At 28.3% G+C, this 24,935-nt stretch overlaps 1 protein-coding gene and 1 long non-coding RNA gene across 5 annotated transcripts in view; one reads left to right on the top strand and one right to left on the bottom strand.

Annotated features, from left to right (window-relative positions):
* Positions 1-8,231: 8,231 nt before the first annotated feature.
* LOC122271636 (uncharacterized) lies at positions 8,232-14,475 on the top strand. The gene is made up of 3 exons (XR_006226516.2): positions 8,232-8,362; positions 9,062-9,120; positions 14,274-14,475. It is a non-coding gene; the product is annotated as an uncharacterized lncRNA (long non-coding RNA).
* Positions 8,469-24,935, bottom strand: part of LOC107445150 (sodium-dependent dopamine transporter-like) — a 165,457-nt gene continuing 148,990 nt past the window's right edge. For all 4 annotated transcript variants that reach the window (XM_043053562.2, XM_043053561.2, XM_071182138.1 and 1 more), the window contains exons 13-15: positions 16,401-16,568; positions 14,227-14,301; positions 8,469-8,812 (exon numbers count right to left, since the gene is read on the bottom strand). In XM_043053562.2, the coding sequence (XP_042909496.1) occupies positions 8,789-8,812; positions 14,227-14,301; positions 16,401-16,568 (267 nt within the window). In that variant the 3' untranslated portion in view covers positions 8,469-8,788. The remainder of the gene's footprint in view (positions 8,813-14,226; positions 14,302-16,400; positions 16,569-24,935) is intronic.

Below are 24,935 nucleotides of genomic sequence, written 5' to 3' on the forward strand. Positions count from 1 at the left end.
GAATTGTTGCTGCATAACATTTAGAGAAGGTTGTGTAAATTATGGATGAATAATTTCAGAAACGATGTTTAATAGAGGAGAGGAAAAGTCATGGAATATGGAATACCTAAGATTTAGCTCTGTCTTTCATGCAGCCTTCACATGGAAATACACAGGATTAAAGGATTTCACCATTAACACCTCATTACCATTAGTTATAGATTGTGCTGAAAATGATTTTGTGAATTAATATGTAAAACCATTAGGGTTGTTTTTAAAAAAATATAAATTTTAGTCCATAATACATATACTTTCTTCTCTCTATATAGGCAAAGCATTTAGGTATTATATTTGAAATTAATTATTGCCACAACAAGCATTGTTGCTTCTAGTAAAATAGAAGAGAATAATTTTTAAAATTGGTCTTAGATTAAGGTCCTTGATAATTTTGTTGAGGTCCTTGAAAAGACCTGGAAAGGCCTTGAATTTCAATCTCATCATAGAGTGGGAACCCTGCATACAAACCACAGAAAAAAGTTGTTGAATTTTTATTTAACTATGGAGTAACTATGTTAAACTGAATGGGGAATGAATAATTTTATAGGTCCAGGATATAGTACAATTCATAGGTTAAGTAATTGTACTCTTGCTTAAAATAGCAATAAAGGAATTACAATTTTGTTATAGTAAATCTTGAACTTGTAGGGTTCAAAGCATGATTTTTTTATTTTTTATTTATTTTGGAAAAAAAACTTTTCAGGACAATGGGACAAGTTACAGAAACTAAAAGAAACTTTAAAACATAAATAATTTGTTTTGAATTTTTATCAAAGTTTTTGAATTGACTTTAGAAACAGTTATGCTAAAAGAATAAATAAGTAGTATTTATACACATATTGCAATTTAATATTGGTCTGAATGTTAAAATTCAATTTTAAGGTGAAATTTATTTGTTATTAGAAATTTCATGTTCATATATATATATATTTTCATCCAGACAATTTTGTTTGTACAATATTTCTATGTTAATTTAAAATAATTTATTCTTAAACATTTTGTTAACTTAGGCTTTTCTGAACTGATATTTTCTTTTAAAATTATTGTGGTAAAACCAGTAATAATTTTAAATGTCATTTTTGGCATCAAAGAAATGGATTGTTCTCTGATTAATACTTTATAACACTTTCAGAATATAAATTGAAAATATAAATTTAAAAATTTGATATGAAATCACATTGATTTAAAGAGGTAGTTATTTAAATTATGACCTAATACATTTATTTTAGTCTGTGCTTAATATTCTAACTAAAATATTTATCATTTTAATAAAGCATTGTTATCTTAATACGTGCTTCTTCTGAAATTCTGTTAGATTATTTAATTTTAAATATCTATTTTGATTTTTTAGTATTCTATGTAAACTTAGTGATATGAATTGCTCAAATCCAAAAGGATCTTAACAATTCATGAGTATCTGCGAACATTAATTTAAAATATGTGAAGAAACTACAAATATTTATTTTAAAACCATTTGAATTTATATTTTATTAAAATTTTATACATTAATTTTCTATTACAGTTTATTAATTTTTAAGTTGAGTGCAGTAAATTAAGTTTTAAGTTATGAAATATAGTAGAGAAGTTGAACTTATAGGTAATCTTTCCCATTTTGGATATAATTTGTATTCATATTTTTCTTCTCCCTATAATCTTTTCTTACTTGGCGTTATAGTGCTGAAGCTGGACTTAGCGACAGGATAATATTTCCCATTTCGGAGATTCCATGATAGACATCGCAACAACAAAAAATTATATTTAATAATATCCCACCACTAACAAATTTCTCAGTTTTTTTATCAACTATTTTAGTTATTAAATCAAAAATTTTAGTTTTTAAGTATTTGTAATAATAATTAAGAAAAAGTTTATTGAAATTTTAAAATAGTTTTTATTAGTAACATCAATCACATTCTCTATTTCCCTCTTTCCATGCGTCTTTTCATATGTACTTTCAATGTTTCCTGTTAATTTGAAGTTTTGTTTAAATAAATTTAGTAAAAACAGTCCCATTATTACAGATGGAAGGAAATTTTGAAAATAAAACTAATGTAATATCAGTCACACTATATAGTTTTGTTCTAAATGAAGTATTTATGATGTTTTTCTTTTTTTTTCTGTAATCTTTTGTTCTGAGAAGTGCCAACCGTTATGATTTATCCTTAATTATTATGATTTCATAGATAAGATTTTGTTCTTACAGTTGAGTATTAAAAATTATGGTTTTAGAGAATTCCCATAGAATATGTATAAATAAAATTTTTTCTTTCCTTAACTACCAATGCTTCTGAAATTTTTTTGTTTGCAACTTATCTACAATAATTGTTTTTACTGTATTAAAAATAAGAAATGAGACAATTATTTGATAGGAACGCCAAATAAAAAGAAGAAAGAAATCCAACCCACTAACTTAATTTTCTCTCCTTACAGAAAAGTAATTCGAACGTAAACTTAAGCGTGAAATGCTGTTAGCAGAAATTTTTAGTGGTTCGTATTCAGAATGATAAACGGGCTGATTCTAATTTAATCAAAAACTAGAACATTGATTCCATATAATCAATTTTTATCATTTTTAAATGAAATATTCAGTGTTGTATAAATTTTGATTTAGTACCTTTTTTAAGTGTTACTTATTTTTTATTTTATAGTAAACTCCTGCATAATTTCATTTATATTATGTACCTATATAGAATTAAGTGATATATACACCTTAAAATTGTGCTGATTTGAATTCTGTAAGTGTTAATTGAATGTGTTCTACTTCTGATAGCTCATGTAGCTAGTTTGGAAAGTTGGCACCTTGGTGTTGAAAATTTCAAAGTTAAAAAAAAAAAAGAACATCAGTTTTGATGAGATGTTCTTTTTTTTTTAAATTAAATAATTATACAGTACCGCTCAAAAGTATCAGTACACCTAGAAACTTATAAAAAAATGGCATAATTCAAAGTGTCATAACTTCTTTAAAAATGATCAAAAATGTTTCTGCTTTAGCTCATTTTGAAGCTTAAAATCTCTACTTTTATGTACTTTAATTGTTTTTAATTAATATATTTTGCAACTATGTACAATTACACTCTAAACAATCATAGAAAATTGTATTAATTTTTTGTGAAGTTTGACGCGATGTACGGGCACAAAGGGGTTAGATATTGTTAATTTTTATTATACCATTGAAAAATTTGGATTTTTAGCTTTCATTTAAAGAAAAAAAATTTCAAAAAAACATGTTTTTTGACGAAGTTATTGTCAAATAAAAGAAAAAGTTTTTTTTCAGAATTTAATGATTTTTCAGCAATTATAATGAATTCCGCACAGGAACTATTTAGGTTCGTCCTCCTACCTTTGGTCTTCGATCCATTAACCAGCATAAATCACATGTGGAAAGTCTTTCAAGAGCAGTGGCGCAAAATAGACAAGATAACATTAAAAAAGCTGATTGATCGGATGCCTCGAGTGTGTGCTGCAGTTATAAAAGCGTGGGGAGGATATTTTGAAGAAAGCAAAATATGATGTAAAATATTTTTTCATTATTACATTTTTGTTTTCAAATTTTTTCTGAGAAAAATACGAAAAAATAAATTTCAAAATATTAAATTGTAAACGTTGATTCTTATTTCATTATTATATTTTCCAAAAAAAAAATTTTAAATTGTTATAATAAATTATGAAATAATATTATCGAGAAAAATTAAATTTTAATTTATTTTAATTAAAAAAATTTCATATCATATTATAATTACACTAAAAATCATTATAATTGCTAAAAAATCATTAAATTCTGTAAAAAACCTTTTTTTTATTTGACAATAACTTCGTCAAAAACATGTTTTTTTTGGAATTTTTTTTTTCAATGAAAGCTAAAAGTCCAAATTTTTCAATGGTATAATAAAAAATAGCAATATCTAACCCCTTTGTGCCCGTACATCGCGTCAAACTGCACAAAAAATTAATACAATTTTCTATGATTGTTTAGAGTGTAATTGAACATAGTTGCACAATATATTAATTAAAAACAATTACAGTACATAAAAGTAGAGACTTTAAGCTTCTAAATGAGCTAAAGAAGAAGCATTTTTGATCATTTTTAAAGAAGTTATGACACTTTGAATTTTGCCATTTTTTTTATAAGTTTCTAGGTGTACTGATACTTTTGAGCGGTACTGTAGTTGAGAATTTGAAATTAGCAGGAAATACAATAACTTTCTTCTCATTTAAGATATTGATTAGTTTTGATGAGAATTTCTCTAATTTTGGTTGGGAATGGTGTGCATAAAGTCATAACCTTAATTTTAAAATAAAAACCCACAAATTTAATATGATACACTTTATTTACAATTTTGAAGTTAAATGCAAAGAATGGATATAGAGTTTTATACATAAAGCATTAGATAAGTATTTTCATAAATGCACGAAAACGAAAATAAGTCATACAAAATATTTAATGAAATATATACAGTAAAATAATAACATATAGAATGTTATTTTGTAGAGGAAACAAGTGACTCAATTTAATTCATGATGTTATTGTTTTGATTTTAAAAATCCTTCCTGCGAAGTAATTAAAAGTTAAATCCTTTATATTAATGTTTATCTCAATTCTGTTTTTTTTTTCTTGTGTGGTGATTTTCCAAAAGTATCTTTGCTAAAATGACATAAACATAAAACCTGATAAAGACCTAATTCTGAAATGATTTGACCCACTTACTACTGTAGCATGTTACAAGAAGTGTGTTACTTAGTGGAAGAATTTTCTTGTTACTTTAGCATGTTACAAGAAAATTCTTCCTCTATGCTTTTCAATTAACATGGATTTAATTATAGTGTTAATTTATTAGTGTTTTTGTATCACTGTCAATCTTAAACATAACCAGAAAGAAAAGACTTAAACTCATCTATTTGTTGATCTTGAAACAGTTGAGTTAGGAATGTATACTTGTAGATTATATATATATATATATATACAGAGATGCCAACTGCTCCGGACACGCCAAAATAATTAGAAAAACGGTAGATAACAACTAAGTAAATTTTGCAAATATTTGACTATTTTTGCTTGCTTTTCAAAAGATATAGTATGACATAAGTGTTATAAAGTGGTGAATTATGTAAGCCAACAAATTATTTAGAAATAGTGGTGGATAGAAATCTACTAAATTGAATTTATTAAACCATGAATCACAGTTGATAAACTACCACTTTAAAATATATATTTGCTGTCCGGAGCAAGTTGGCATCTCTGTATATATATTGTAATACACCTTTTAATGCCAAAATAATAGAATTTTTAATTTATTAATATATATTTTATATACAGTTATATTTTATAAAGTAAATGCGGTGCAACAGGAAATTAATTTTAAGCCTTGTTTACAGCATTTATTCATTACTATTTTAATACAAATTTAAAGATGCCAATTGTTAGTTATTTTATTATTAATTTCCTGAAGCAACTTAATTGAAAATTTTATAACATTTTGAGATGAGTTATTTATTTTTATATTCATGTATTTTTGAAAAAGAAAAGGAATATTAGATTTTGTATACATAGCATAGTTTAATGCTTTTAATAAGTAGTTTATTTATAGGGTTTTTGTTTTATAACATAAAGGGGAAAAAATAGATGCAGTAGTCTTGTGCTACATTGGGTGTTTTTGTAAAGGAAGGAAATAATAATGTGAGGTTTGCTTCATTCTTCATTGGGAACTTAAAATCTCTATTTTCACTAAGTTTCTAAATCAAGTACAATGTTAATTAACAGATGTCATTGCCGATTGACAAAACTATACAACAAAGTTTTCTTCTGCGTGTTAGACAATTGTAATGGAAAATATTTTCATGGATAATTGTTAATATTTAGCCTTTGATTATACTAAGTTGGTTTAGTAAATGATTTTTTTAAAACTTTGTTCATAGCTTCTATTGAGCGACTCCATTCTGTTGGCAAACTTAACTAAATTTGATGTGAGACTTGCTGGGAACTGGAAAAAGCATGATATATTTGAAAATGTAATGTAATTAAGGTTACGTAACGAAGATAAGATAAAAGCTTATTAGTTAGTATAAAATATTATAATAAAATTTTTTTTTTATGAAATTTAAAAAAAAAAATTTTTTTTTGGATGAAAGAGGAATGATCCGAGTTCCTTAATCACCAGTATTTTCTACATTTCACAGGGTGTATATCATTTTTAGAAAGTGCTTAAAGGCGCTTATTTTTTATTTATGTTTTTTTAAAAGCCCTTAAAGGTGCTTTTTTTTATTCGGGATTTGTAAAAAGTACTTAATTTTCTATCTTTTAAAAAGAGATATTTTCTCTGCTGTACCTATTGTCGTTCTAAATTATAAAAAATGCACGTTTTTCACAAGTTTTTCTGTAATATTTATCAGAAACGAGTTATTTTATCATGATTATGTAAAGTTTTTGAATTTGATTTATTTTACATGCATAATTTAAGAACTTTAATCGATAGAAAAAAATAATTTTTATTACTGTCCTTATGATTTTTTTTTTGGAAAGTGATTAAAGATAATTTTTGAGTGCTTAAAAAGTACTTAAAAGGCTCTTATTTTTTGTTGAAAAGTCTGGCTGCGCACCCTGATTTCAGTTTGTTTTCTGTTACTTGATTTTATTTGATGCTTATTATTTTTATTTAAAATTTTGTTGGTTCATTTTTTAAAAAAAAAAAAAACTAATTATAATGTGATTTTGATATACTGTATGAAGTTATTTTTAAACATATAAAAAAAGTTTTCTTATTAAGAAACCCTAATAATTCAGTAGAAGGTTATTACATGCATATCATATGTAATATATCAATTGGGAATTCCAGATTTTTGCTAATATTACCTGGCTAATTGGAGAAAAAAATTCAGTATTTTTTACTCAGTCTGATAATTTTTAAGCTTTTTAAAATCAGCTAATATGCTTTTAAGTAAATTAAGAAGCAGGCAAAGAATTGCTAGAACAAACTAAATTTGCTTAAGATTGTTTCAAAAAACCTCAGGCTATATATTATAATCCTTCAGTACTTGGCGCTCATTGCAAATTAAAATAAATGTATTTTCTAATAAACCTAAAGATATGTGGATTTATTACAGTTAGTCTAAAAAGTGTCAGACTTGTTAAAATATACTTAAGACTTCCAATCAACTTGGCCCGTTGCAAAATGAGGAAAGCTTTTCGCCAAGAGGAGAATTATTCATTTAGCAAACGATATACACATTTCTTTTATGTGATTAATCTAACTTTAATTTTAGCAATAGATTATGTTATTTAACTTTGTTAAGTTTTAATGTTATTGTTTCATTTTAATTTGAAGTGTCACTTGTAAAATCTTTTAAAAAATGTTTTGATATAAGTTGTTCACAGATCTTAAAACCATAAAAGTTTGAACTTGCTGATTATAGCTAACTTGAACTTATAATTTTTTAAAGAAAAAAATTAATAAGGGAACACTGCTGCATTTAAGGAAAATTTTGTTAAATAATTTACTGTTCCGAATAAAAATAATGACAATAAATTAACAGTATAAAAGTCCTTTTTAATGCTTTACAACTGAGATGAATTTGATTTTCCTTATTGTTGCTAAGCAACAAAGTTGTCTGTGGAAAAATCTTCCCTGAACAACATGTGTTCCTTTGTAAGTTATAAAATTAAATAAATTCAAGTACATACTTCATTTAACAAGCAAATTACGTCATAATCTTGTTTTTATGCTGTAATTAATTTGCACACAATATATGCATAAAGCTTTTCCAAATTTTATGGTCCTTGCTTTCTTCATCTCTCTCTCTCTTTTTTTTTTATCCAAACGAAAATTTTTTCGCTGCATCAAACTTAATTATTTATCCATTTCATGTTATACAAATTATTTCTGAATTGGTTTGCATCTGGTGCATCAAATGCTGGAATGGTTGCTAAGCAACTGAGTTGTTTGTGGAAAAAATTTTCCTGAACAGCATGTGTTTAATTGAAAAATTTTAGCACATTTAAGCAAATTACAGCATGATCTGCTTGTTTTAATAACATTTAGTTTTGCAGGGCATTAATACATAAAGCTTTTTCATGGAAACTGTTTTCATGTGAGTCTTGCAGTGTTTGCTTCATTTCAATTTATTGATAGATTTTATCTTCTACAAATTGATTTTTAAATTGTTTCAGACAATTTCATCACGCACTAGATTGTTTTAAAATGGATGATGCAGAAAGTCACAAGTTTGCTTCTTGAACTTGTCTGAATTATATTTTCTTGCAAGACAAAATCTTCTGATGGCTTCAAACTTTGCTTTCTATGTGTTTCAGCTTTCTTCTCCATGGATTTCTTTGGTAAGATTAGAATTATTTGTATATTGAAGTAATATTTCAGACTTTGAAATCTTCTTTTCTTTAAAAGGGGGGAAAAATAGCTGTAAAATTTTTTTGTCTTAACTCCTTTTTGTTAATCAAGCATTTTAAATGTAGTTCTTGATTTATTTCTCCTTCCCAAGCTTCTGTTATAATATTATATGCTTACAGAAAGTACTTGAAGTAGCAGTATTTAAAAATTTATGATGAAAATGAAATTTAGAACATACAACATATTACAACTTATAACACAGTGCTTAAAGTTCAAAAAGTATTTTCTGTCTCCGTTGGGAGTGTATATATTTTCTTCACATTATTTTGTGGTACCAAAGTTTTTCTCTGTATTTGTGACACCAAAGATGAGGTTCAGTTTTTTCTGGATGAAATCAGCTAACAACATATTGGCTTTTACACATTTGTCCAGTGTTTCAGCTGAAAGAGATTACAAAAAGAATGAATTGCTGGTATTTTAAATTAAAATTATTATCAATAATAATAAATAGAGCATCCTGCTATACTAAAGCAGTATTTGGATTACATGATATTGTATATCAGTGATCTTTTAAAATTTAAGTAAAATGTATATTAGGTGTCCCATCACTATGGTAATAGGACATTACTGTTTATGTGAGGGTGACGAAATGTTATATTTTTTTACAAAAACATGCATCTTTTTTACAGGAATAAATTGTCAGATGTGACAAATGAGAAAGACATAGTATGCTTGTAATATCATTGAAGTAAGTGCTTTTTGGAATAAAAATTTTCATATATGCTCTAAATTGCAACTACCGAAAGTAGCATCAACAAAGTAATTAACAAACAGCTAAAACAATGTCAGTTATTGTTAAAAGTTGTCAACGTAAATGGGAAAATAAAGGTGAGAAACAATGCTGGAAAAACCACATTAGCCGAGAGAAAAAAAAAGATGAAAAACAGAACAAGAAGAACCACAGTGGCCAAGCGGGGCAAGAGGAGAAATGCATTTTCACACACTATGAAGAGGTAGTGAGTAACTAATGTCGTTAAGCAGCATTTATTTGAATAAAGCAAGATTCCAGGGCATCAAGAAAAGCTTGTGACTGGGGGGTGGAAATAATTTTGGCAGTGTCGAAATTGAAGATTTCTCGAATTCTAGATAAGGAACACATTATATATGTGCATTAAGTCTAAATTTTAAAGCATGTCTAGTTTGTCCGATGTAGCTAAGGTCGCACTGGCAAGGAATGTGGTTAATGCCCCAGTGATTATCAATGCTAATAAGATCTATAAAAGTCTTAATTTGATTTTGTTAATAGGTCTAAAAATGACTTAAAAACCAAAACAGAAGAGAATATTAGCAATTTAATAAGAAAAGGGAGGGAAAAAAAACAGTAAAGCAACTAGTAGAAAAAGAGGAGTGTTTGAGTTTAGCACAGGATTAACTATAGAAGGGTTAAATCCCTAGTTAGCAGCAAGCCAGAGGAGGAAATTAAGTTAGTAGTTTTTAAAAGAAGAGTCAGAGCAAAGGTTAAGCGTGCAGAAATTTTCTGACAATTAGGTTGATTAGAATTATTATGAATGAGCAAATAGACAGCAAAATGTTTAGGATAAACAGAGGTGGAAAAAGATCAGAATATTTAGATTCAAAAACATGTAAAAAAGGTAAAGTAAAATTAATTTCTACGCCTAAATTAATTGAATGTTGTGGTCTGCTGAATTGTCAACAGAAAGTTACTTTCGAAAGTCAGTCTGCTAAGACAAACGTATCATCAAGATATCTTTTCCATCATAAGAATTTGAAGAATTTAAAAACATTTTTTCTTTCAAAATAATGCATGAATATGTCACAAAGAGTGGGAGAGGGGGAGTTGCCCATGGCTAAACCCTTAATTTATTCATAAAAATTACCATTGAATTGAACAGCAGTTTGAAGAATACTAGAATTGACAAGGGTGATATCTTCAATTGATATTGTATTTGATACGTTTAACATGAAATTTTCAAGCTGATTATTGCTTAACTTGCAAGGAAACTGTACAGGTATAGAAGCATGTGAATAAATTCCGAATCATTCATTTTGAAAAATGCTATTTCCATTTTCTTTCTTTGTTAGAAGTAGCAGGTGGACAAATAAATAAAAAGTAAAATAGTTAAAACTTTGTTTCAATTTGTTTTGATTTGTTTGTTTCATAATAGTATTGTTTGCATACATTAATGTATATACAGAACATGTAATTGTTTTCATGATGTATCGCACTAAACATAATTTGGTTTACATAGAATAATAATGATAGTCCTGCCAATTTCGCATTAACGTGGTTAGACTGTATATAAAGTGAAATAGTAAGTGAGAAAAAAAAATGAAGTTTTTTTTCTCTTAGATAATAAGCTTAGGCTTTTTAATTGTATGGTAAAGTATCTGCTGTGGTGGTAAATTAAATGTGGCTTTGTCCTCATCAGGGTTGGAGTTTTCGCTGGCAAAAAGGGGTTTTTGCCAGGACAATGGCAAAAACCAGCAAAAACTGGTAAAAACCGGCAAAAACCAAATTATCTAAATTGCTGATTAAATATTATTACAAAATACTTGAAACAAATTTAAATCAATCATAATGAATAATAATTTTGATACATTACATGAAAAAATTATTTTTAACATTAATAATTAATATACCTAAGGGTAATAATTTTTAAAAGATTGAAAGTTTTTGATCTCTTTTCATTTTAGAATCCTAAAATAAATGTTTTTTTACAAATAAATATTATTATTTGTATAATACTATTATTTATTATAAAAAATTATTATTTGTACAATAATTAACTACACATGTTGATAGATATTTTATGCTTTAAATTATATTTGTATTAATTTAAAATAAGTTCATTTCACTGGAAAAAAGAGAATAATCACAAATTTTCCAATCAATAATGTTTTAAACTACTAAAATGATACATTATCATTTAATTATGGAATAATAGTTTTGTTAATTTTTTTGTAATTATTTATATTCATAGTATATATTTCAATTTTAGGAATAATTTTGTATCAAAAATGTGTTTTTGTCCTCTCACCTTGGAAAATATAGGTTTTTGCCACTTTGCTTGGCAAAAACCTGTTTTTGCCAGGACGGTTTTTACCGGTATTTACCATGGTTTTTTCCACCTGCGGCAAAATCTTGCCAACCCTGGTCCTCATGTTGCATGAAAATTGTTAACTTACAAAAAAAAAATATTAAAATCCCATTTATTTGCTATTTGTACAGAGAATTGGTGGTCCAGATTTTCTTGCAGGTTAATGTCTCAGTTTACATTGAAAAATCTTTCGCTAGGTGCTTGTCATTTATAACCTGTTTTTTTCCCTTATCCTTATGCCAAAAAAAGGGCAGTTTCAGTCTATGACGGAATTAAAGGCTACCATCATTGAAACCTGGCATTGATGGTACTGTCAAGCTGTATCACATATTTCAAGTTATATAGAAACGAAGTTTGCACGAAGTTTGGCTGCACTTAGAAGTGGCTTTATTTCGATGGGACACTTTTTTCCCTCCTTTTTCACTTATTCGATTATTTTTCCTGTCCAGGTGGAAGAGGGACTCCTTGTAGATATGTGTTTGGAAATCGACATACTTGTCATACATGTTTGGCTCACATTGGTTTACTTTACATCCAATTATGACACAAAATCAAGGTTGGCATTATTTAAGTGGAACACACTCTATTACTTATTGTCTAAAGAAACATTTTGTACTTGGTTATGAAATCTACTCTAGGGAAATTAAAGTGTTAATTGAACAAGTTTTAAAAATTGGATAAAAATTAATGTTTAATTAATATTATTCTAATGATTTGCTGTACTAATGTTTCATATAAAATGGATTAATTTTAAATTTATCTAAACTTTATTCTGATCTTTAAGATATGAAGGGCTTCTAGCAAGATAATGATACATCATATTTTTTTTACAATAGTAAGATTTTTATTTCAAACTGTCTCTTTGTATAAGTATTGTAAGTGTTGTGACTCAAACGATATTTATTTTGTATTTCCATGACAACGAGATATATAATGTTTGGTAATCTGGCAATAAGAAAATTGTTGTGTTCTAAATTTACGTTGCGTTAAAGAATTACGTTAAAAATTGGTTACTCTCTGGAAATATGTGTTTACGTTCTTTATAATTTATTAACTCTTCTGTAAATAGCATTCATGTGCCATCTTATATGTTTTAATAAACCATTGGGAAACGTATATCAGCTTCTTAGTTAGAACAGTAAGCTTCCCAAATTTCCACTAGATTCAGCACAATCCACTGAAACATCTTATTGTGAAATTATGTTTTTCATTTAAAAAAATGCTCTCTTGTACAAATTTTAAAATGTGGCTTACACATGTTACCTCATGTCTTCTCTGAAATCTGTATTATCGCTTTCATTTTTTTTTCTAAAGTCATAGTTTCAATACTAAAGTACCACCATCATGGCCTAGGTGGAGGATGGACAGAAAAATACTATTGAAGCAATAGAAAATTATCTTTCCAAGTGTTTGGAAATGTATTCTACATTTATATCTTATGAACAAAATGTCCAGAAATTATTAGGTTGATGAGCTTCTTATTCTTGACACACCTCAATGTGTGTGTTTAAGGAAATAGCTCAAAAAGTACATTTAAGAAAAGAAACTTTCAAACTTTTCTATATGAAATTTGTTTTTTTTTTTTAAAGAATAAATGTGATAGATCCAAATAAATTCGAATAATCCAAATCACTTTGTGCATTTTTTAAGAGTATTTAAAGTTACCAGTTGATTTTACTAGATTGTCAAGGTTCCTATATATATATATAATAGTGATAATAAATTAACGCTGTATGAATTAAAATTTTTTATCAGAAAAATTTTTTATCAGAAGAGATGATCAGAAAAACAACCTAATCTGGGGTGGGATTGGCAGTAACCCTGCCAATCCCACCCCAGTTCAGGACTTTGCCCTGAAATAATTATGGCTTGCTTTTAAAAAGAGTAAAGTAAGAAATTCCTCGTTTAGTTGTTTAACCCAAATTTAATATAATGTGTCCATTTTGTTAAACTTTGTTCGGAATAAAACGCTCAAAGGCTATTACTTTGTGATAAGTACTGACTTTAATGTTGCTGATTTTTACACACTGCACTATCTCTATTATGTTTAAATTATCTCTGTCCTACACTTTAAGTGCATTCCAGTTTAATACTCTCCCAACTCGTAATATAGTTTTAGTCGAATAAACAAATAAAGGATTTATATCTAAATTAAAAACTAAAATAATTTTAGGTAATCAATACTGATTAGATATAAAAACAAAGATTTCTGAATTAGCGTGCCTCTTTTTTAAAATAATTTAATAACCTCCATTAAAAAAAAAATTTGAATCAAGCAAGTTAAAAATTGCACTTAGAGTTTGACTTACAATAGCACATGTAATAAATATTTTTGGCTTGTACTTGTCTCAATTGCTATAATTACTTGCATTTTCCCTCATGATATCATTTCTAAGCACAAACTTATGTCTTTGTCTAAAACAGTTTGGTGAAATAAAAAATTGCAGTAGAACTGGTAAGTCCTTTTGGCATGTTCTTGTGCAGAATTGAATTTGTGTTTTGATATGTCATACATAATCTAACTACTGTACTGTGATATGTACAAGCAACAGATGTTATTGTACACAGAAATTATAATAATTTTGGCCCAGCTTATTCTATGGGAATAATATATCTTGCTTTTTTCTGAAATGGCTTTGTAAATTCTTTACAATACTTGTATAGAGGTAAAATGAACACAAGAGTTCCTGATATAAACATCTACAATTCTGTTTGTTTAAAAATCTTGTACTTACCTTAAATCTGGTTATAGTTCCTGACTCTTTGAATTTTTTTCTTTCAGGATACGGAGTGATAGAGTATGCTATTCTCTACAAATGAAGAAGAATTATTAATTCATTCAACCACTATTTTCTATTTTAACTCTTTGACCCAGAATTTTTATTGAACATATTTTTCTTACTTTTTTAATAAATTAGGTCAAATATGTGAAAATATTATTTAGAATTTTAATAATTTATGGTAATAAAGTACAGCATGAAACACTGGTTGCCTTTTTCTGCATTGAAATTAAAATCTTCCAAATATAGCTAATTTAAAAAATAATATAATAATAATTAAGTTACGAAACCAGACACAATAACGTACTTTCGCTGAATAAACACACCTTTTTTTCCGATTGATTCGGATTTCTGACCCCTTATATATAGGGGGTAGCCGCCATTTCGGGAATATGGTCCCAATAGTTTAGTCAGGAGAGTGATCCAAAGTTTGGACTCCTTAATGTTAATTTTAATTTTTACGTATTTCGTTATAAGAAATTTTTATAATCAAATTGAAAAATTTTTGCAAACAATTATAAAATTTGTTTATCCAAGAATAATTCCAATGCAAAAAATAAATTTTACTAAATATTTTTTTATTATTTAAGAATGGTCGGAAAAAAAATTTAAATTGTGAAGTATACAATTTTTTACATGAATTTAAAGAATGTAATTTTGTGTAGCAAAATCGGTCGAATAATTTCTGAGAGATAGAATTTCAAAAAAGTCAAATACTTAAAATTCAATTTTTCAATAACTATTCAACTGATTTAGCTCAAATTTTGTATTTTGCTAATATAAAATTACATTATTTAAAATGATGCAAAAAATTGTATACCTTACAATTCATAATTTTTTCAACCATTCTTGAATGAAATAAAAAAATTTTACTAAAATTTATTTTTTGCATTGGAATTATCCTTGGATAAACGAATTTTATAATTGTGTGTTAAAATTTTTCAACTCAATTAAAAAGTTCTCGAGATATAGCGAAATAAGCGAAAACTAAAATTAACTTTAAGGGGTCCAAACTTTGAAGCGATCTCTTGACCAAACTATTGGGATCATAATTCCCAGATTGTGGTTACCCCCTATATTTTGGGGGTCAGAAATCATAATCCGTCAGGAAAAAAAGACATGTTTATTCAGAGAAATTTCGTTTTTTTTTTGTCTGATTTCGTAACTTAAAATATCGTCTGCATTAATTAAACAGCACATTTCAGGTCTCCCCTTCGAACCAGTAAGATTGAGTCATAGAACGCAAAGAGTCGATAATTAGATGTTATTCAGGGCGGTTCGTTTCTTTTTTTTTCAAACCATTATAGAAAAGCGTATGCACAAATATTGCATCGTTAAGCTGTGACGGCTCAAGGGATAGAGCTTTCGCTTTCTAATTAGGTGAACTGGGTTCGAATCCTAGCATTGACTGTGAATTCCGCATCCGACTTGCACCGACCACAGTGCTGACATCAAAATATCCTCAGTGGTAGACGAATCATGGGTTAGAGGCCCCTTGCCATCAGGCTAACCGTTTGAGTTAGTTCCATCAAGAACTCCACGAAGGAAATTTTTTCCCAATACTTGATCCAGGAGTTCTCTTGTCTTCTGGATTGGGTTCAAAATTTCAAGGCTACGGCGTTGAAAATTAGTCGTAAACCCAAAAATATGACCAGCTGTTCAAAGACGGTTATGAAATAAATTAGGAAATACTTCATCGTTGCTTTTCCGTTTGCAGCCCCCACACACGCTAAAATGCCGCAGTAAGGCGTTGTGTGTATATGCTAACATATAATCCTATTATATCTTAGCATATCTTTCAATCTTAGCTCGACATGCTAAGATGGAATCCTTAAATTTAGTTCAACGTGCAGGGTCGCCCGACTATGATGAACTTGGGTCCTGGGTTAAAACTTAGGGCTAGTGCCCTTTTTAGAAATGTTATGTTTTTAATTTTGATAGTCAAACAGCCACACTTTCCAAAATATTATGGAACATCTTTGAGATAAACTAGGTTAATTTACCACTGATTCGTGTTTTTTTTTTTTTTTTTTTGTAAATAGTCCTGCAATAATATACCATTAAATCTGGTCCATTTTTATGGTCACTCTCAACAATATTTAAAATTAAATATAAGTAATACAACCTACCTCTGAGCAAGTACCCTTTGCCTTACAAAGTTTATAGCATGCATATCCGGGTACCATCGCTACTGAAGATAGAGCAAAGCCCCATCCTAATGCTACAGCCCATCCTGGATAGAGATAGTTGTTATACTTCAGAGGTGGGTTATTGATGATGGCCGACACAATTACTGCCTGTGAATCAAAATATTAGGAGGCATTTTATTTTCAAATACAATAGAACATCATAAATTTGGATAAACTCTTGCTTAGTGCCTATTGGTAATATATAGTATTCGCCGTTCTAGATGGTAAATTTTAGTCAGCATAGCAGACAGAATTAGTTCCTCCTAGATTTAGGATTAAGGCTTATTTTTTTAAAAAAATTGATTTTAGTCATTTTATGCTTTTTTTTTCTTTCCATGATAGGATTGATTTTATTCTTATATTTTTATTTACATTTATCTTTTTTCTTTTAAATGTACAACAGTCCCTGTTTAAATTATTAGACGCACTGTAAGATTCTATGTAAGATCTTAATTATCAGGTGATACTATACAGCTTTATAGACAGGGACAGTGATGACGTATTTCATGACGTCAAACGACGCGTCCTTCCAATCTCCGTTCCAAACATTCTGTTGAACGATCCATTTAAATGGCATTTCCTATGTTAATTTAAGACGGCAAGATTTTTAGTTGTTTATTGACATAAATAAAATTATTTAGCGCTTTTAAGAGACTTATTCCTAATTTATGTAGTTTTCTTTATACGGGGTATCAGTAGGTTTTACGAGTTAAGTGCATTAAATGCTATAAAAAAAGTTTCAAAATGGTCAAGTTATCTTTAATTTTGATGTATAAAAATTTAAGCGTCAATATTTTTAACTCTTGTTTCATGTTTATAATAATGTCTTATTTTATTTAGAATTTGTTACATATTCTTTATCTACATCTAATTTTTTTCTTTAGTTATGGATAGGCATGCATTGTTTTTAAAAACGTTTTGTAATTTTTAATCTATAATTAGATTGTATTTATCAATACTAATGTCTGTTTATTTAATTAAGTCTGATGATTAAATTTGTAGTTATTGTAAACTTTGTTTGCTTAAGATTTTCTGATTATTGCTGCTAATTCTCATTAGCTTTAGTTTTTAACTATTAAATAGGAATAAATTATGTTACTAACTTATTGTTAAATGTGCAGAGTTTTAGTTTAAACTGAGATTTATTTTGACTTGAGATTTTTTCTTGTTATATTTGTCAACATCATCATTAAATAGTTTTTAACAATAATTTTATGCATTAATTTTTTGAGAAAATTAAGATACCTTATTATTAGATAATTAATATTAGATTATTCTTAACGTTACTAGTGTAGTGCTAAGTTAATGTGTAGTGTTATGATAGTGCAGTGTAGTGTTATGTTAAAAGGGTCAATACTATGTTTAGTTTCCAGAATTTTAATATATAGAATAGCTAAATTATTTTAAAATTTTTTTTAATTTTCATTTTAAAATGCGAGAGGAACAATTTTTGTAGGTGTTATATATGAATTTATCTTAAAATCTCAGATTCCTATTTTATTCGATAAGAAAGTGCAACATGAATTTTTTAGAATTCTTTAAAACATACTTATCCCATACAGAAACTTTTATTTAACATTCATATTTATTAATCTATGTATTCACATAGGTGTTTAAATTTTACTTATTTAATAATATTAATTTCGCATGCATTTCAAATAAATATAATTCAAATTTTTAAGAAATTTTTTAATTTAGAAACTTAACTCTTTAATGCATGTATACATATTTAGTTATACAGCTTTTATATTTGGCAAATGTTACTGTTATCACTTTTTAGAGAATAAAATTTGCATTTAACAGTCTAAATCAAAATTTTTTAAATTACCTTCATAGTAATATTTTATTTGTTACAGTGAACGTAATATTCAAGTCATCCAAATTTATTTCATAATTTGGTTGTAAATATGTTTTAAGATCTGTCAACGTCTGTGTTAAGATCTTGTTTACATAATATCTTTTTTTTACTTCCTATCATTTTAGCTCAAATTTATTGGTAAATTTACTATTTTAAAAACGTGTATCTTAAATGCTTTATAATTTTCACTAACTTATCTGACTTTATTCATGCTCCTTACATAACTTTTTAATTTGTTTTTAAATTTTCATTATTATTTACAATTAATAAGTTGTCTCAATATTATAAAAAAAAATTGATTTAATATAATATACATATTTTAAGAAAAATTAAACATAAATTAGAAATAACATTTTTCAAATAATAAGATTCACAAATTTCCGATTTCCAGATTATAACTACAATTTATATGGTAAATATTAAATACTAATTCTCCCAATCATACATACAAAAAGTTTTCATAATCATTTACAATTAATAAGCTACTCCAATTAATATCATAAAAAGAGATTAACGTAATATTAATATATGCAACACTTTTTCTTGCCATTTCAGTGGTTAAATTCGACTCTATATTAATATATTCAAAGATTTAGTTGACCCACTTTTAACTACATGAGAAACGCCATATTGTTTGCTCCGTTCGAAACTTTGTTTGGAACGGGGAGAGCTAGTGACGTCGTTGATGACGTAGGACTAACCCTGTCTATTGCTTTTACGTCGCTGAAACCGGTTTGCACTTGTTTACATTCGTGTGTCAATTGATTAATATTGTAATGCAATACGTTAAAAATAAATACAGATAGGAAGTATATAAAAAATCTGAATAAAAACCCATTATTATTATATGTTTATTATTATTATTATATTATATGTTTTTATATTATTATTATTATATTATATGTATATTATTATTATATGTTTAAATATAAAAGTATTGCGCACAAACTCTTGCAAAACATGCAATTATTAAAAAACCACAGTGCGTCTAATAATTTGGTCTAATTATAATATAATAAATATTCTATATTTATATAACATATAGTGTAATTTATCCAATCATCGAATTGATATTATATATCGTCCAATTTAACCAATTAATACACAAACGTAAACAAGTGCAAACCGGTTTCAGTCGCGTAAAAACAATAAATCTATATAGTATCACCTGTTAATTAAGATCTTACTTAGAATCTTATACTGCGTCTAATAATTGGGCGAGGGACTGAATGTAATATTTTCCTTTATTTTAATTCACGAATTAAAATGAAAGTATAATAAATAACAAGTATAAGTATGCCTGCTTGTACTTGTTATTTATGGAACAATATTAAAAAAAAATCTTTTAAAGGGAAACTCATCCAAAGCAAATTCTTTTTGCACATTTGGTAAACTTTAAATGTGTAAAATAACGTGAAGCAGGTCATTTGTAGCAGCCAATCGAGTTGTCTGCAAATGTTCATCATTTTGCTTTTAAATTTTTTTTTAAGTAGAGGAGAGAGAAAAAATTACAAATAATATTTAATTAAGGAATGAAGATTATTCATCGTTTTATAATTAATAATCTTAAATTTGGTTTTATGCCCTACAGTTAAATTTGCGGTCCTTGTGCTATATGTCCAGTCTAGTTATGCATTTGTTTCTGGTAGACATAAGCTGAAAATGATTAAAATAAGTCGAATTATTGTTTACTTCAAAATGAAAACTTAAAAAGAACTGGTTTTTATGGAAACATATTTCTTTATTAAATATTTTGATTTGAAAAATGCAGTAAGAAATATTAGTGGAATCTTTCATAAATGTGTTTTTTTTTTTTTTTTTTTTTTTTTTTTNTTTTTTTTTTTTTTTTTTTTTTAATAATATTTTCAATGTATTGTAAAATTTTACTGTATTTTCCTATAAAAAAATGCCATTTTTATTTCAGTGGCATTTTACTTGAAATAATTTCTTAAAGGCAACAGTAAGATTGAATGAATTATAGGTTGGATTCAAATATAATTAGACGTTTTAAAACTCATCACTGGTTATAAAAAGTGCTAATTCGTGGAACCCTTTTTACTTTTCCGTATAATATTAGGGTTCCACGGAGCGCACCATTTGGGAACCGCTGGTGTACAGCATTACTTTTTACAGCATGTTTAGAATGACTTTAAATTGTGCGTTGATTGTACTGTACGACATTTGTACTTAGAATGTGCCAGAGTGTATTAATATTAGACTATTAAGCATTATTAATAGTCATCGAAAGACAAATTGGATTTTGTTGTTAGGAACGGAAATTATTCAATAATACAATAATTATTATCTTTTTTATTAAAACGATATTAGTTTCAAATTCTCTTTACAGTCTTTATAACTTGAAATATTTTCACTTATTTTTTTATAGAAAATTCAAGATGTTTAAGCGATTATTAAGAACATCTCTAACTGACAAAAAAAATTTATAGTATAAGTTTCAAATTTCTTTAAAAGCTAAATTGAAAGACACAGATAATTTTTCAACTCTATAAATCATTAAATAAATGATCTCAAGAAACTGAAGCGGTAAGCGCTTTTTTATATATATGTATTTTAAATCACTTTTGTTTCTTCTCATTCACAACTTGAAAAGAGGCGCCTATTCTTAAAACGCTTGAAACATGTCGACTGGTTACTTACTATTTGTATATTTTTGAAACGAATGATTTGTTTAATCAGGTAACGATAAATCATATTTAATATTTTAAAAATATCTCATTTTATAAATTGTTAACCAAGTTCCAAGTGTTACCAGAAATATTGACAAAGCATACCATTGTTACACACAGGGCGTTGCCTGCCGAACAGAAGCAACATTGTTTTTTTTTGGCTGTTCATTTTAAATAAGACAGTATAACGCGTAACAGTTAAATTCCTGATCTAGCTCAGCCTTGAATCATATAATTAAAATCAAATTCTTTGTTCGAGACTGAAAGGAGCGGAAGGTTAAAAGAGCCGAAGTAATTCTTAGAATTTATTAAGTTTTTCTAATTGGCAACATTATTTAAATCGGTAACATCAAAAGGCTTCCGTCAGAAGTAACAAAAATATACCTCATAGGCCTATATATCAGTCTACATCTTGTTCGCACGGCAATTGTTGAAACAGTTAATCATTATCTACAGAGTATTGCTCCTGATTATCCTTCACTTCAAAGTGAAGTGATTTGTTTAATTTTATATACCAAGTTGAGATATTACTTTAAATGTATAAGATATTTTTCCTTTTTGTCGGCTGAATAAGACGAAAAACTAAATTAGATCTCGTCCTTTTTTCCCTATTCGGAATTTTCAAGCGATTTTGCGAAAGGTTTTGATAAATATACTTAGAACCCTTGTTAAAAATAATTTTTTTTTTTAAAAAAAAGCTATCACATTGTGCGTCGCAATTTTTTTTTCTAAAATTTTAATCAAATTAAGTTTGTCAAATTAAGTTAAATGGGATTTTAAGCTAAATTAATTTAATTGGATTTTAAGCTAAATTTTTAATTTGTGTTTTCTTGTTACTTTTTTGCACCTAACAAACTTTTGTTACATAGTATAATTAAAAAAGCATAATACCTAAAAAAAAAGGTAAAAAAATAAAAGGGTCGCTTTATTGACCCCTTAACGATCGGTTAATTTTCAAGAAAACGGTCATAAAAGTGGCTATTTTTTATTAGTGCTATTTGATTAGTGCTGACATCTAGTTTAAAATAAACTAACTATCTACAATTATTTTAAAAATATCCTGGTACTGCCTTCTGGGGTGTAAAATGAGAAATAAAATGTTTTCTGGGCAAAAGAAATGAATTAGTTTTATTCTTATTGGCGCGTAACTACTGAGCACTCCAGCACGGAAATATAACGGGAGCGAGAAATAGAGGGCGAAACCTCACCTCGTCATTTTCACGGGAGCGAGAAGAAAGGGGTTAATAGATTAGGAGAATTAACTTCGATTAAATATTATGAGTCTCTTAAGAGCCAGACCTCTTTATGTGCAATTCCTTGGGCTCTGCCATCTGTAAGTTTAGAATGAGTAAAAAACGTAATTGATGATACTTAATGGGAAGGTTATATACGATAGAAAAACAAGAAGGTCACGTGGTAAAAGAAATTTCTTATGAAGTGAAAAAACTTTTATATAATGAAATTATGCCTTTTGTGGTATTGAGTAAATAATGTAAAACTACTCGCTTCGCAGTTTTCAGAATTTTTTTAAAATCTAATTTTATAACAGCTTAAACTGACAAAAACCAAATAGATATTTATCGATAACTCTAAACTAAAAACAGGCAATTGTTTGCTATCTAACTACCTATCAGAAACTAATGATTGCAGAATTGTATTGACATAATTTTGTCACAAAATATTAATATAGAATCTAAAATAGCGCACGCTTTAAATCTCAAATTGCGATTGGATGGCTGGCGGCCTGGCATTTTACATGTATCGGAAGATACTGCCACAAATAGAGTTAATATTCATCATCAGTTTTAGTTGTGAAAATGAAATAAAAAGCATTAAAATAATCTTCGATAGTTTAGTTCGATCGAGAGAGGAAGGGCCTCTTAATAACGAAGAGGAGACGAGATGACAATCAAAGTTGAATTGATGCTTTTAATTCGTCCTTCTCTGAATCTTGATTTGGCAAATTATGATCATTATTTCGTATTTTCCTCATTCCAATACTAATTTGCTTTTGAAAAAGCTGTTGTCCTATGTGACTCAAGAGCTGCTTTGCTTGCCATTGCATCCTTAAATAATCCCTTAACTCGAGACATTTTGGATTGTCGCCTCCAACTTGAATACCTAGCATCCCTTAAGAAAACCATTGTTCTCCAGTGGGTTCCTGCCCATTGCGGGGTTACGGGTAATGAAAGTGCAGACTACTTAGCAAAAAAGGGGGCCTTAATTATTCAGGCTTCTGCGCACATTATGCCCTTCTGTTCCATCCAACAGCCTATTAAGAGGACCTTTCAGACCTGTGCTCATGAAGAACTTATCGACCGTACTTCTACTAAGTCTTGGAGGGCTTACATCCTAAATTTGCGAAATGGCCCAAGACGAAAAGCGGTGGCTGAATTCCGCTTGGCCACCGGTCATGACTGTCTGCGGAAACATCTGTCTAGATTTGGTATCGTTCCTTCCCCGGTATGCACTCTTTGCAGTTCTGTTGAGGACATGGACTCCACGCACCTTCTCCGCTGCGCTGCACTTTGCAGGAATTCTATCAACAACCGCTATTGGGAAGCTAGAGACATGTTCTGATTAATAGACTGTTGCAGCATCTTTTGTTTCTGTTCTTATTTTTAGATGTTTATGTATGCTGTTACTGTCTGTAATCTGCCATTGGAAATAAAATAAAATAATAATACTAATTTGCCGCCCTTAATGTGCATATTTTTTAAACTTCTCTTTTAACAAGGATTCTAAAAATATATATATTAGGATCGTGCAACACTCTTCTAACAAAAAATTTAGAAATTGTGGCAGCATTGTTTTCTAATAGTTAGAGACCTTAAAAAGAAAAAACAAGAATTATAATATTTTGAAATAAACTGAGAAGGAATTTGTGTAAATCATTTTCTGGTCTTATAATGTTTGTCATTTTCTTAAAAAACTTTTAAAACTCCCTAATTTTTGTAAAGATTACCAAAAATTTAAAATACGAGGTTCAAGAAAGTAATATATTCCGGCGTATAAGTCGACCACCTATTTTTGACTGCAAGTTAGCAAATTACTGGTATGCCGTGGTGCATATAAGTTGACCTCTGTCGATAAGTCGTCCCGCAGTGGACTGATCGTTAAGACACGGTTCCCAGCAGATCGCCGAAGTCAAGCATCACTGGCTGCGGGTAGGTGACCACTTGGATCAGTCTACGTAGGGACCGAGGGTGTGCGGTATGGGTCCTCGTTAAGCTGTTCTATCGTAAAGTGCTCGACTTCGCGTGCAGGTCGTCGGGCTACCGAAACGGGGGTGTCATCCCCTCTGCAGAGGATCAAAATTGTGATGGCATGTCTTCGGATCATCCTCAGGGATGCTTCCCAGACCGTCGCCAATAGCCCATTGTGCAGCTCTAGTGCGACGTAAATCAACTACAAATACAAAATACTGTGGATAAGTCAATTATTATTCCTATGGACGTCATGTGCCAAATGATGCAAGACGAGTGCTGAAGTGTAGATTCAAATATTTATGCAAAATCTTTTAAAAAGTGTGGAATTTCGAATTCTTTGGAGAGGGGTGAAGACAATTTTTTGTGGAACTTTGCAGATGAGATGAAGTAGAATCCATTTCAGGAGATCTGTATGACGACACTGCTAACGCTACTGTATCCAACACAGATGATGTTCTGGAATCTTTAAATTTGTAGTTTTATGTTTTAAACGTTTTCATTGCGTTATATTTTTGAGACACCTTTGAATAAATTAACTTTTCCTATTTTTACTTTTTTACTGAACATAATTGAAAGTATTGCTCCTAAAAAAACAATCTTGACATGTAAACAAAATGCAAAATTAATTGTACAGTGCGCAAAATAAAAAAAAATGGACCACTCTAAATAACTTTTGATCTAATGATCGGATCTTCAAGTTCTAGAACTCAATCTTAATGAT

Source organism: Parasteatoda tepidariorum, chromosome 6, assembly GCF_043381705.1.
Source record: "Parasteatoda tepidariorum isolate YZ-2023 chromosome 6, CAS_Ptep_4.0, whole genome shotgun sequence".
NCBI classification, from domain to species: domain Eukaryota; kingdom Metazoa; phylum Arthropoda; class Arachnida; order Araneae; family Theridiidae; genus Parasteatoda; species Parasteatoda tepidariorum.